General features: G+C 40.8%; 1 protein-coding gene across 6 annotated transcripts in view; it reads left to right on the forward strand.

Moving 5' to 3' along the window:
- The window catches only part of EDEM3 (ER degradation enhancing alpha-mannosidase like protein 3), a 116,557-nt gene extending 102,132 nt beyond the window's left edge, over positions 1–14,425 (forward strand). For 2 of the 6 annotated variants that reach the window (XM_073642965.1, XM_073642967.1), the window contains exons 18-21: positions 848–1,013; positions 3,613–3,798; positions 9,434–9,481; positions 11,102–14,425. In XM_073642965.1, coding sequence (XP_073499066.1) covers positions 848–1,013; positions 3,613–3,798; positions 9,434–9,481; positions 11,102–11,490 — 789 coding nt within the window. In that variant the 3' untranslated portion in view covers positions 11,491–14,425. The remainder of the gene's footprint in view (positions 1–847; positions 1,014–3,612; positions 3,799–9,433; positions 9,482–11,101) is intronic. The other 4 variants (XM_073642966.1, XM_073642969.1, XM_073642968.1 and 1 more) reach the window with 2 other exon arrangements.
- Positions 14,426–15,214: the final 789 nt, after the last annotated feature.

Consider the following 15,214-nt stretch of genomic DNA (forward strand, 5'->3'; position numbering starts at 1 on the left):
CGCAGCATTCAGTCACTGCTGGTGCCGCCCACATATTTGAATTTTGCTCCTGGCGAGCGTTGAAGTCAGTGTGGGGCGCTTGCGTAGTATCATGGCCAGGCAGAAAAGCTTCCAGCGATGGGAGCCGCGCATGCGCTGTGACGAGCTGGTCCCCGCGCATGCGCAGTGAAGTTTCCAGCTTCACAGTGTGTGCCTCTGGAAAGAACACAGCCTCACTGCGCAGGCGGCCTGACATGTGCAAATGCGCTTGTGCCCCACAATAATAGCGCTAGGTGGGAGCAAATTTCAAATACGTGGGCGGTGCCAGCAGTGACTGAATGCTGCGCCCTCCCCTGACTGAATGTGAAAATCACACCCTTATGACTGAACGAGCAGGTATGAATATAAGTACATATAATATTATATCCTCATCAACTAATTTTAATGAAAAAAGCATGTTACTGATGCACATTGCATCACGAACAACGCTATGGGAGCAGTTTACTTAGCAGATAAGACATGACCGGTTCCCTTTAAATGTGATAACCAAAGAGCACCTTTGATTGGTATGGGGACGATGACATAAAGTCCCTGTATCACTGGGAGGTTGTGATTTTTCTTCTTTAGAGTAAAGCTAAATCTCCTCATCGCAGAAGACAAGTCTTCCTTAGTTGTTAATAATAAGAAGTTGTATGTTTAGTTACACTTAAATTGTAAATTACTACATTTAAAGATCAGGTTCAGGTTGCTGCTGATGAGAATTGTAATGTACAAGTCAAGTGGAGTTTTTTTTTTAAACCTCTGTAACTGTAATGAAGAATGGTAATTTCCTTATGACCAGTCTGCTGACAAACCATTTTTGTTACAGTGTCGTGGGTTTGTAGCCAAAACGGAGCCTTATAGTGGCTGCTCAGAGATGACCAATTGTGATTTAATAAAAGGGAAAATTGCACTGATGCAGCGGGGCCAGTGCATGTTTGCTGAGAAGGCCAGGAATGTGCAGAAAGCTGGTGCTATAGGAGGCATTGTTATAGGTAGGTGCTCTACCTCTCATGGATCATGTTATGCAAGCAGTTTAAAACCTTGATAAAGAAATAGATTTCTATCCAGTGCTTTTATATGTACAATATATTTTTTAAAAATTGTCCATGTAATTTCTTTAGCCAAAACTGTGTGTGAAAGCTGCCTTAGGATGACCAAATAGTAGTGAAAACTGTACCTGCAAGTTGAAACTGTGCTATAATTTTGGTAATCTCTCATTCAGGTGAATGGCAGCCACATTGTTTAGGAGGAATATGGCTCCAGAATTGTTAAATTTGTCCTGCCATCTGAGTGCTGCTTGCAGAAGAAACTTTGTGGATTTAAGTACACTGCAGATTTTCATGATTTTAACTAGAACAGATGGGCAGAATGAAAACTGTGTATTGAAAATTGTGTAGAAAAAAAAATTGTCTAAAAAAAAATTATGTCTTGAAAATGCTTAAAGGGATCTTTCCTGGTTACACATACTGAGATCAGAAATAATCTGCACTCCCTGCAGTGGAATGCACTCCCACAAAATATTAAATAATGGTTGGAATCCATACTTGTAAAATGGAAGTCATCTACTTTATTTGGAAAAACAATAATACATTTCAGGGTGGGATAAATCCATTCCTCAGGTCATATGCAACAGGTAACATCACCAAATGCTGGTGAAATAGCATTCATCACATGTACAAAGAACTATTAACCCCTTTGCAGTTTTTCCTGTTGCCGCTCCTCCCACAAAAAATGAAGCAATGAAACCTGAATAAATGACCAAAATGGTATCAATAAAAACGTCAGCTCGCCACACAAAAAACAAGGCCTCAAAAAGGTCCATTGATGTTTAAAAAATAAATAAATAAATAGTTGGAGGTTTTGGAAAAAAACACAAACCCACCATGCTTCACAGTTGAGATGATATTCTTGTGGTTGTACTCATCCTTCTTCCTCCAAACACTGAATGTTCTATTTTGGTCTCATCTGACCACATGACCTTCTCCCATGCCTCCTCTGGATCATTCAGAAGGTCATTGGTGAACTTCAAATGGGCCTGGACATGTGCTGGTGTGAGTAGTGGGACCTTGCGTGCCCTGCAGGGTTTTAATCCATGACGGCGTAGTGTGTTACTAACGGTAATGTTTGAGACTTTGGTCCCAGCTCTCTTCAGGTCATTGACCAGGTCCTCCGATGTAATTCTGGGCTGACTCCTGACCTTTCCCAGAATCATCCTTACCCCATGAGGCGAGATCTTGCATGGAGTCCCAGACCGTGGAAGTTGTTGCATTCTAACCAAGCTGCTTGCCTATTGTCCTGTAGCCCATCTCAGCCTAGTGCAAGTCTACAATTTTGCCCCTGGTGTCCTTAGACAGCTCTCTGGTCTTGGCCATGGTGTGATTGATTGTGTGGTTTGGTGTCTTTTATACAGGTAACGAGTTTGAACAGGTGTAATTAATACAGGTAATGAGTGCAGAGTAGGAGGGCTTCTTAAAGAAAAATTAACAGGTCTGTGAGAGCCAGAATTCTTGCTGTTTGGTTGGTGATCAAATACTTACTTCATGCAGTAAAATGCAATTTAACTATTTAAAAATCATACAATGTGATTTTCTGGATTTTTATTTTTAGATTCTGTCTCTCATAGGTGAAGTGTACCTACAATAACAATTACAGACCTCTACATTCTTTGTAGCTGGGAAAACTTGCATAATCGGCAGTGTGTCAAATACTTATTTTCTCCACTGTATATACAAAACTGTCCACTATTTTTTTTTAGCTGATGTGATCCGCAGATACTGTTCTCACACCTTTTTTATTAAGTTTTGGATACTTTTTGTAAGACAATCCCTTTAAGGTATGTTTACATATCGCATTTTTCCCGTGTTTTTTCTGCTCATTTTTGCTCTGAAAAACACCGCTTTTTTACTGTCCCTGCAAAACTAATGCAATATCTGAAATCTTCCACATGCAGCTTATTTTTTTCTTACAGATTTGAAGCAGTTTCACTTCTGCACGGTTCTGGAGATGGGGACATTTTTCTTTATTTTAATTTTTATGGTCTTTACAAGGGCATGGCTCCCAGGATTCTCTGGGGACATCTCCTTAGGCAGCTCTGCATTATTCCCCTGTGGGCAGGTCTTGGTTAAGACCATTAAAATTAGGACTTACTGAAAACGCCCATATTCCTGGAACCATATGGTGGATTTAAAAAAAATAAAATATCTTAAGGCAGCAACAAGAATAAAATATTAGAAATTTGACTTGATGATGGGCTCTCCTTAAGCAGACCGTTGTTAATGCACATTTTCCTCTACATTGTGTTTCTCATAAGGTAGCATGAATATATACCATCCTTACTAATGGATTATGTTCCCAGTGCTGCTGATGACACAAAGTAACTCTGGTCTACTCACCCAGCAAAACATACTGTATATAGACTGTACGATTCCTCCAGTCTGCTGTATTTGGTCTGTGTAATATGCAGTATTCTGGTTTCCAAAGGGTCATGCATATTCATTAGCAATGCTGTCCGATACGAAGTCCTTTCCTGTTTGCCTCTCGTCTTCTTACCTCATGTTCATTAACTATATGTTTTCCTCACCTTTTGCGCAGATGACAATGATGGGAGCAGCAGTGATACAGCTCCGCTTTTCCAAATGGCTGGGGATGGGAAAAACACAGATGACATCACAATCCCCATGTTGTTTTTATTCAGCAAGGAGGGAAATATAATTCTTGATGCAATTCGTGAATACCGAGAAGTGGAAGTTCTTCTCTCTGACAAAGCCAAAGACAGAGGTAATCTATTAATATTCACATCTAGACTTCGTCTCACAAATTCTGTCTAAAGATTCAAAAGGGCCACAGTCCTCCCTGCAGCCCCTCTGTGCGGCTGACTGTTGGAAAAGTGTGTAAAAACCCTATTCCTAGAGGAACTGATTCATTACCCCATCTCTAAACTCAGCCAGCCATGTGGATGTTAAAGGGAACCTTTCAACTCCTCCGGCATCACTCACATAGCTGGGCAAAATCTGGCGCCTATGCTCTGCTCTACTGCAGGCATGCGCATGTTTTCAGATCGGCCTGCAGTAGGTGGTTTCTCTGCGCAGGCTCAAGGTTTCTTCCGGGTATGTGGATAAAGCAGAAGGCGTCATCCACGTCAATCAAAGCAGGAGGGCGGTGAGCAGCAGCCAGGAAGAGGGATAAAAAGCCCAGAAAGGACGCTTATTGGACCAACAGGATTACCATTCAACTTCAAAAGGTTTTTGGGCGGTATACAGCAGAGTCAGGGGGTTATTTAACCATTTATGGAACGGCACAGATTAAGATAATAATTTTCGTTGACACATGACAAAACTGATGACAGGTTCCCTTGAATACTAAGGCTGCCATGTATATAGGTATACATCTGTCATTAAAGTTGTTATTGAAAACAACATTTACATGCTTGCTAAACGGCACACTTGTCTTATGGAGTACTTAAAGGGAACCTGTTGCCAAAAAAACGCTACTAACCTGCAGATATGGGGTTAATCTGCAGATTAATAGTGTTACTAACCACCTTGCACAATTAACTTTATTCCTCCTCACTCCAGTATCAGTCACGGGGGCGGCGCCAGCGTTTGTTCAGTCACCCATCTGTGTATATAGAGCGGCGTCTGTAACCGCACTCCCGACCCTGACTAACACTGGGTCAATGTTGGGGGCGCAGTTACAGCTGCCGCTCGATAACTGAACCAGCGCCGTCCTCGTGACTGAAACCAGAACGCTGCCAGGAGGGGGAAGATAAAGTTCATTTTCTCCCCACATCGTTCGGCTAAGTGCAGGGGAGGTTAGTAACTCTATTAACCTGCAGATTAACCCCATATTGCAGGTTAATAGCGTTTTATCTAGTGACAGGTTCCCTTTAACAATATACCGAACATAGAACTATTGGGCATTTGGCACAATGATTCTCCCCCAAAATCTCCTCTAGTCAGGCACAGTTTGCACCACATTATCGTGTATTTTAGATATTTTTTCTGCCTCATTAGTTAGAAGGTGAAGGGCATGGTCTTTACTGACTCTGTACCAAAATATTGGCATCAATTTCTTGCACAAAGGAAGCTGATAATTGATGGTGTAAACTTGGATAATGTAGTGTAAAGATATGCTAAATTTAGCAGCATGAACCACTTTGATAAATTTGCCACATACCAAGATTTCACAGTCTAAAATAGGTTTAGTAAATCTGTCCCACTGTTCCTACCAGAATCTGTGTAAATTCATAATTTGTAAAAAGCTGAAATGTGGCCTTACACATTGGATAAAACAGGTTGATGCTTGAGCAACTGTTGAATGAGCCATCTGTCTGGTGAATGACGGTTTGCATGTATTTATATTGTGTGACCAACTTGTCAAGCACTTTTCCAAGTGATGTTTAAAATCGCTTGGAAAAGTGCTTGAAAAAACGCATGCATAAACGCTGAAAAAACGCTTCTCTCTGGCAGAAAAAAACGCATGTAAATCTGCATGCGTTTTTTTCTGCCAGAGAGGCAAAAACGCTCTGTATCAAATCTGCTACGTGGGCACATAGCCTTACATAGTTTAGTCTACGTTGCTATTAAAGTCGTTCATCCTGGCCATAATGCTAAATGATACCTGGTGAAGGTTCAGAGACTTTTCTGGGAATATTTTTTTCAACAGAAGATCTATTGTACATCAAAAGATCTTAGGCTGTGTGCCCACGATGTGGATTTAATGCATTTCCGCTGCGAAAACGCATTAAAATCGCTTGTTAAGATGTCTGCCATGTTTCCCAATGATTATCCGCATGTGCTGTGCACATGCTGCGGAAATTTCCGCTGCAGATTATCATTGCGGAAAAATCCGCAGCACAGCCAATTTGTATAGACGTATTTGTATCGATTTTTTACATGCAGACTTTATGCAGTTCAATGCGCGGACGGTACCCGGGTCTGGAGAAGAGGAGACTCTCATCCGACCCAGGTACCATCGTACCCGCAAGTTAAAAAAGAATATAAAGTAAAAAAAATAGAAAAAATTATTCATACTCGCCTCTCCGACGACCCCTCGTCTTCTCCCGGCGGCGATCCTCTCTCCTCAGCGGCCCGTGGTGTACTAGCAGGACCTTCAGTGACGTCATTTAATCAGCTGATGGTCATGCAACCGCTGACTTCAGCGGTCAGGTGATGGCCTCGTGACCATCAGCTGATTAAAATGATGTCGCCGCAGGTTCAGTGAACACATGCGGATTTACCTGCATTCAATAGAACGCTGAGTTTTGGACGCAGCAAAAATATACTGCGTCCAAATCGCTGCTACGTCTGGATCGTGGGCACATAGCCTAAAATAAAAATAAAAAATGGCGCTCCCGTGTCATTTTCATAACCAGTACAGGGAAAGCTGACCGCTCGGAGCTGATAATATTAGCCGGGGAAGGGGTCTTTTGCCAAAAACGTTCCTTGGCTATTAATAACAGCCCACAGCTGTTTGCTTAGCCTTTACTGGCTAGATTGAAAAACTGACAGGGTCGCCCTATAAAATCTAACCAAACAAGACTAAACGGACAGCTGTGGGCTGATATTAATAGCCGTCAGTGTATTGCCAGGGGACATCGGGAGGACGGTGGACAGGTGAGAATAAGGTGTTTTTTTATTTTAATATGGAGTTTTACTTTATTTTTTTTTATTTTTTAAACACCGCACAGACGCCGGCTGAGCAGACTACTTCTCCCCTCAGCGGTGCCTGCTCCCACTGTTATCAGTGGGAGCTGCGGTCGGATGATGGGAGGAGTAGTCTTCTTCCCCTGCCAGGGTACCATTCTTTGTGCTTTTTTCCGGCGTTTTTGATAGACTTGAATTGAGTCAGTCAAATACGCAGCAAACATCTGCAGCAAATCTGCAAATATATTTATAATATAACTAAACTAAGCTTAAAAAAAGACACCTTTGCAAAGGTACCATCAATGGTGAGATAATTGTCAGAAATAGACTTCATAGAGACCAAGCTGTACTTTGTTGATTTCCAGGCAAATTTTTGGACTGGATACTGATCCAATCTGAGGGGTAATCTGAACCATTTTTACTCAAAACGGTTCTGAAAGCAATTTGCTTTTTAATAATATAATATCTGCTTTTATATTTGCCCACAGTGTTCAGACTGAGATTAAAAGTAAAATGTAAATGGAGGAGATACCATGCATTTTCCTATCTGATTAAAAACTAAACTTCAGATAATAATCTTGTCTATAGCATGGAAATCCCATCTGACTATACCCCAGTCAGAAAGTTAAAGAGAACCTGTCCCAGGTTTGCCCCATATAATATATGGCCACCACCTTTCAGCCCTCAAACAGTATTCTATAATGCTGTATATATCCACACTAAGGCGCATCCCTTTTTCTTTCAATGCCGTCCTCCTTCTTACTTTGTGCGAATGATGCGTCCCTACGTTACCCACACATTCTCCCCGGCATTGCGCTCCTGTGCAGACGTACTTCTCTGCCCTGTTGAGGGCAGAGCAAAGTACTGCAGTGCACATGCGCTGGGAAAGATCAAAGACACTGGCACATGCGCGCTGCAGTACTTTGCTCTGCTCTTGTCGGGGCAGAGAAGTACGTCTGCACAGGAGCGCTATGCCAGGGGGGAGACTGTGTGGATGACGTAGGATGCGTTATCCACATGAAGCAAGAAGGAGGACAGCATCGAAAGAAGGGAGGCACCGGACCAGGACCAGCGACGCCCCTCAAACCGGACTATCCCGCAGGTGAGTATAATAAAGTGTTTTTCCTTTGTTGCAGGCTGGATCAGGCATATACACAGCATATTAGAATGCTGTTTATGAGGGCTGAAAGGTGGTGGCCGTATCTCATGTGGGGCAAACCTGGGACAGGTTCCCTTGAATATATGTAGTGATCAATGGTAGCTACTTTTTTATCTAACATCCTGCTGCAGGATTGAATTATTGGTGTCACAACCCTCCAGATAAGGGTGTCACTTCGCTGCCATATTGGTTGTCGCCTTTAACTTTGTTGCTCAAAAGCTGCTGGTAAAATAATTGACAAAATGACAGTTTTCCATTTGTTTTGAGAAGATAATTTAAAGGTGAGTTGTCTGAGAGTTATTTGTTAATGAGATAAAATTCCTTTTTAGCTCTGTATAGTATCATGGTCTGTGGTATTAATTGAAAAGTCAGGAGAAAACATTTTGTTGCTCTGTTTGTGGACTACTTGATTTAAGGTGTATTAGACCTGCAAACTTGTGGTGTTTAAAACAGCCACTGTATGGCTACGTGTTTTGGTGATTAGCGGTTGTTTAATAGCTTGTTTGAACAGACTGATCGCACTTCCAAAGCACATGGCCTGATCACGAATAGATCATTCTGTGCACATACTGTCATTCTCTGCATTATATTTCCTGATTACACAGGATGTGGGATGTGCTGATGACGACAATTCACTTTAAACGTAAAAATTTCACCCGACAAACGAGCGTTTTTCTCATTCATCATTTGACCAGTAATTGACCAGTGTAAATGCACTATAGGTGTATTTTATACCTGTCATGCAAACCGTACTTGTACATGTAAAAATAATCATTTTAACTATTCCTAGATGGCGGGTGCAGTGGAAATCTGCTTGTATATGAGATTTCACATGTTTGGTATAGTCAGACGGAATGTCCAGGACAGTCAGGCGTTACAATCCAAGGTCCTAAGTCCATAGGATCGCAGAGACTCACATGGCACACTCCTGGACAACACTCCTTTCCCACCCCCCTTCCCAGCATACCAGACAACAGATCTTGCGGAGGTTGGCGTGACTCCGATAACGCAGCTCTGTGTAACTTGACACCTAATATGACATCAGTCCATAGGTTGTGCAATGTTGAGTTAGCTTAATCTTCTTAACTTGTCACATATAGTCATCTCTCATCAAATATTGAGTCATAACTTACATCTATCTCTCTTTATTTCCACATTATTATTCGCACGATGTCTAATGCTGGCCATACAGGAATTTCAGACAGCTACTTTAGGAATGACTTTGTATTTATGAATGCTGTTCAAAACTATGATCTTTACAGACCAAACACCATAAGTTATAATCACAAATCGCCACTCAATCTGTGGCCTGATCTGGTGATCTGTTGATGGGATTTTCCGCTGTTTTGAACAATTAAAGTGAAATAGCGGAAAATATTCAAAAGAAGATATTAACTATTCTACATGTATCTGTCTTCAGTCAATGTCTGTTAGTTTGTGTCAAACAGGAGGTGATCTAGGTAAATTGTCATAAATCTACCTTCTCAGCCCTCCAAAATCTCTATGTATGACCGGCTTTATTTAGGAACTGTTGGCTTCTAGGTAAACGGATTTTCTCTATATTTATCATCTCTCTTCCCCTTTTTAATTGCTGCTTTTGGAATTTCAGCAACTATTTTTAAAGGTAAAATAGTTCCAAACTACATTATTGAAAGCAGTAAGTACTTGCATTTCTTTGCCACCTAATACATAGTCTGGATTACCATGCTCAGAGATGCACAAGTGTCTTTTCTCATTACCTACTATCATGTCTAAGAATGTGGATTTAGAATTCCCCCAGAGACCAGAATTTGTTTGATAAAATGCATGTTAAAAATAAAAATTCCTGAACTTTTTCTCTTCACCCTTTCTCCTATTTGGTCTTGTATCACAATTAGAACTGACAAATAAATAACATTTTCTGTATCCCAGATCATATCATGTCTTTCTCCTTGCTGTCCTGTGTCAGACTTAAAGGAGCTGTCAGCACAGAATGATTGTTCAAACCAAGTACAGGTGTTCGGCACATCATGAAGTGGCCAAACATTTATATACACCTTCCCACCTGCTTGTTTCCCTCTATTTCCACCCTCCTTCGTCTTTGACAGTGCCTGTACTTAGTTTGAACATTCATTTTTGCTGTCAGTTCCTTTAAGTCAGTTGACTGGTGCAGGAGCCTCTCCCCACTATACCCATTTACAAAAAGATTAAGCGTATCCCAACCTCACCCCCAAGTTGTACACCAGCCAAGATTGGAACAAATTAGTATATTTTTACAAGACTGTTGTAAGCATGATTATCTGCTGGTTATGTTTATCCTGCATTTCTAGATAAAATCTTCCTTTATAGCATTTTATTGTGTGTTAAGAGGTATTCCCAGGGTTGAAAGTTCTCCCCTAACCATTAGGAGCTCTACCATTGGGACACACCGCGATTGCAAAACAGGTCCATCTTGAATGGAGCGCAGATGCCCATACCGGATCTCCATTCCTTTCATTGTCTATGGCATTGCCAGAAGTAGATGAGCACTGTAACTTTGCTTTCGAGTAGTTCGGGAGACTACCACTCCATTCAAGATGCCAAAGGTTCGACCGCTGAGATAAGGAATAGGGGATAATTTTCAATTCTGGGAATACCCCTTTAATTGTAGTTTGCAATGTCTGTTCGACTGTTTTTTTGTTTTATAGCATTTTATTTTTGGCTTTAGTACAAAAAGATTAAAATATATATTTTCACAAATCATTGCTACATGTGATTTATATCAAACTTCAGGATAATGTAAAGTGTCCTCTTGTCTTTTGGCAGCTTTCAGTCCGTCTTTTCCTGCCTGTAGACTGAAATGTTAGGAAACGTTCTCAGTCCATGAAAAGTACAGTAAATACGGTGGTAGAGCATGAGGACAGTGCAGCTTCTCACACGTTTTGTTGCAGGCTCTCTCTCCAGATTTACTACAGAGAGCTAGGAATGGTTTCTTCAGTGGGTGGACTGTAGGTGTACACACTAGTATAACTAACTTTTTTTTTTTTAGGTATTTTAGATTTTTTTCCCCAAATCTTATCAACTACTATTTATGTTTAAACAAATATATAGTATATGCTATATATATTTTAGGGATATCAGCCCAACTTTTCCTTAGTCCATCAGGTCAGTACGAATGCCCAAATGCTACCAGTGTATGTTACAAAGTGTGAGTACATTGCATGAGCTTTCTTTGCCTATCCCTGATCTATTTTCATCTAGTTTTGTGAAATGTTCGCTTCAAGAAGATGATATTTATTTCATTTGATCTTTTATTTAGACTTGGACGGAGAAAATGGAGAACACAGATCTTCAGAAAATGATTCACAAAAACAGATTTTGAAAGAACAATCAATACCTCAGGAGGCGACTGTGAACACCAAGGACTCTGAAGGTGATTCCCCACCAATATCTCAGTTGGATGCTCTCCAGTCCTTAGATATAGACCATTCTCCTGATGCAACAGATGGAGATCTTCCATCAGAAATGAAGCAACCCCACAGTGATGATAGCCGTGATTTTGTAGAGAACTCACAGACTCCAACAGAAAATACAGAAAAATCTGAGAATGAGGGGTGGGACAGTAAAGTTCAGCCAATAGCATCTATATTGGCAGATTGGAAAGAAGATATTGAGGCTTTTGAATTGATGGAAAAAGATGAACTATGACCAAAAATAATTTTCAGAACTCCTACTAAATAATGGAAAGGTTATTGCTTGCCTTCCCTAAGGGAAAGACATTATTGTGAATAGCGAATGTGAAAGAGAATACTTGGCATTGTCCTATGTACATTTTTCAGCGGATGCATAGTCTCCAAGGCATGTCCAGCTCAAGTGTCGTGGTGAATCCTAGAACTGTTCAATTAAAAAAAAAAGTTGTAAGAGCAAAGATCATATTTCTATTTTTATGATGATCTAAAAGGGCTTTGTTTCAGAAAGCGAATCCCTGTACTGTTTTTTGAAAGCAATCTCCATTTTCTTCACTGAAGCTGAATTCTCTATACATGTGATATACAGGATTTGGTTAGCTTTATTTATTAAAAACTTTTGTGCATAAGAATTTCCCAGCTGCTTAAAAACCGTAGTCCGGACCTAAATATTTTCCTATTATTCTGGTGAATCCAAACTTTGCTGCTGCTCAGTAAATGATCTTTGGACAACCATGCAATAACACAAGTAGCTACACCAGATGTGCAAACTGGGGACCAGCATTTGTCGTATTCGCCTTTTAGCATACTGTCTGTTCATTTGCAGGCATGTTTATTTTCTAAATGTGGGCAGCCTGGTAATTGAAATACACATTCTTTATAACATTGGAATTTTCCGTGCCCTTCTTGATCAACATGCAACACTTTTTGGGCAAAAATATTTTCATACGTGTTTATTAAGGTATTCCACCTCCAGTAAATGCATCCATTATATAGGTTTCACTGCACAATATTGAGAGATGCTTGTATGGGCAGGGGATGATATATTTGTCAGGTATTCGTCCTTATGTGTTTGCATGCCTTCTTCAGTCTGTACTAAACATCTGCATCTTTGCTATAGAAGAATGGTGCCAACCGCACTCCCTACTGTGAATGCTTCTGTTTATTAGGTTACTAGTGGCTAGGATAGTAGAGCCAGTGGAGTACTCTGCCAGACTAAGTCCACCGCTGGATTTTTATTTTTCTGTTAGGTGAGCCAGTGCTTCAGATTTTACATTCTTAGTTTCCTTACAGTTATTGCATAGAAATTTGAAACCCAGTGTACATGTTTCAGGGGCACTTTATTGTTAGATTTTAAATATTAGTTTTATTGTTTTGGAAGTTTTATAAATGTTAAACCTTACTGCACAAAACCTAACTAAGCATGCATTACTGCCGACCCTTCTGTGCCTTTCTCGGAGGGGTCTCGTAAGCTTGCACTTGTTTGCTAGAGGCATTTGTTTTCTTTTTAAGCATTAGAATTTCCGTTCTAGAAAGGTAACCAGATTTTCCAGTGGGAAACCTGGCAAAAGATATTCATATCAGAGCCATATGAAAATGACAAAAGGCTAAAGTTAAAGCTGTGCTGGGGCTGAGGTGGAATATGACTTTAAGAAAGTAGTGTTTTGCCCTAATATGCATTCACATATGATTTCAAGGTGAATCACTTGTTTCTTAAGGAAGCTCTTGTGTTATTTTTTATTTCCTAAACTTGTATTCTGTGTAAATGTTAGCATGGTGTTAATATACTCACTGATCACCATTCTGCTCCTTCCTTGTCACATGATGACCATTCAGACTGTCCAGATCACTCTATACATGAGCCACAAGTCTTTTACATGGAGAATCGTTCTGACGCTCCATAGGCTTACATTGTAAAAGACACTCCCAGGTCACACCGTGTGCAGTATGATCCGGGCATGCTGAATCATCCGACATGGGAGTGAGAAGAGGAGCGAAACGGCGCTGGATATATTATAGTATATTAACACAATTACACTACACTAAGGGCTTATGCAGACATCCATGGGTCTCGTTCTGATCACGGACCACAATGCACGGGCTGGCCATGGGTTTACCGACCCAAGCATGACCACCTCATAGAAATATATGAAGCCCAGCCAGTCCGTGCTTTGCGGTCTGTGACCGGACCAAGATCCATGGACGTCTGCTTAATCACTTACATTCACACGTGTTTAGGGAGTAAAAAAAACTAAGTTACAACCCAAAACACAACAGAGCATTTTCTTTGTTACCCAGGTATCTGTAAAACTGGTTTAATTGCATGTTTGAGGTGCTAAAAGTAGTTATTACGGTTGCTTTAATTGTGCTTTAAATATAATTCAGCTTTCAGTATCTGGTATTAATGCTCTTCAGATGGGACAGTCTGTATTGTACTTACATTCCCATTGACCTCGCATGTCATTTTCAAGTGAACTTTCATTCCCTACTAAAATCCCACACATTCCTACCAATTAGGTGAAGGCACATGTGGACAATGGGGAATTCTACTGTTCCACCTACAGTGTGTCATTGACATCTCACCTGGCAAGTATTAAGATTTCTTTTAGAGATTATTAAAGTGCCTTTAATCTAGCTTTATTGGGACCTTTTATGGTTTTATATACTTTTTCTGACTATACAGCATTTATAGGCCCCCGTATGGATTAGTTAAAAGTTGACTGAACCCACTGATGTTGGCTGGATCTGACAACCATCTAATGTGTATGTGAGCCGTCTGCCCGGAGAGATGATGATAGGGGAGAGTAGATCGGCTGCTGGAATTTTAACGGCCTATCCTTTTGTTTGGGGGGGGAAGATGAGCGGATACCTGGACAGTTTAGCAGAGACCCTCTCATAGAGAACACAATAGCGCTCAGAAGTCGGCCACTTGATCATTCGGCTGACTGCTATCTAATGTATGGCCAGCTTAAGGGTGGAGAAGACATCCCAGAATAAATAACAGAAGTTGTGTTATCACCTTTTTTTCTGTACAGCCTTTTTCTTCTGGCTTGTGAGCTTCCTGCAGGTCTGTGCTGGAAATACTTGCCTGACTGCTGACTGTAGGTTTAAGGAACTGTAGTGTGTTAAGGCGACATGTCCTCCACTTTCTGTCCCCAGTTCTGGGAATCATCACTCTAAAGAAGGACCCCTTCTCTCCTTTTTGAACAGTGCAGATCAATCACCTTCTAAATCTATTTTTACTAAAATATCTCTGTATATTGTAGTTTTAGTGCTGAGGTTTTTTTTTATATTTTATTTTCCGGTCAGTAATGTTTTGCATGGTGCTGTTTGTGTCCTACATACTGTTATTGACTCGAGGCATACAGTGTGCCACACAACAATGTTAGATTGCAACCACCAAAAAATTAACATTTACCCATTAAGTTAATTTGTCACCAGATTTTTGCTATCACACCTGAGAGCAGAATAATGTAGGGGCAGAATCCCTGATTCCAGCAATCTGTCAAATACTGAACTGCTTGGTACAGATTTGACAGAATCCCTGTTTTCTCTGCTGCAGAACTAGCAGTTCTCAAATGCTGTGCTCTATATAACCCTGCCAACACACCACCAAAACTAATTGGCGGATTTCCATGTACACTGTGTATAGGCAAAAAGCTGGTGACTATATGACTTGAGACAACTAGTCCTCTACTGATAATACTCTACTGATAAAACACTGATTTTATCAAAACTACAACATGCAGCCCAGTAAAACACCTGTGGAATCAGGCTTTCAGCCCCTACATTATGCTGCTCACAAACCATGGCAAAAACCTGCATATTCCCTTTAAAAGTAAAGTATCGGTTGTATGGATGCGCCTCCCTTACTGCATGCATTCAGCTTGTGTGCCCGTTCAGCATGAGCTGAGCCAGCTATTTAGGCTGGCATACAATTGTACACCAGGGCTAAGTGTTTGAGA

The sequence above is a fragment of the Phyllobates terribilis genome, unplaced genomic scaffold (genome assembly GCF_046119375.1).
Source record: "Phyllobates terribilis strain yellow unplaced genomic scaffold, ASM4611937v1 Scaffold_8__6_contigs__length_399053987, whole genome shotgun sequence".
Classification (NCBI taxonomy): Eukaryota; Metazoa; Chordata; class Amphibia; order Anura; family Dendrobatidae; genus Phyllobates; species Phyllobates terribilis.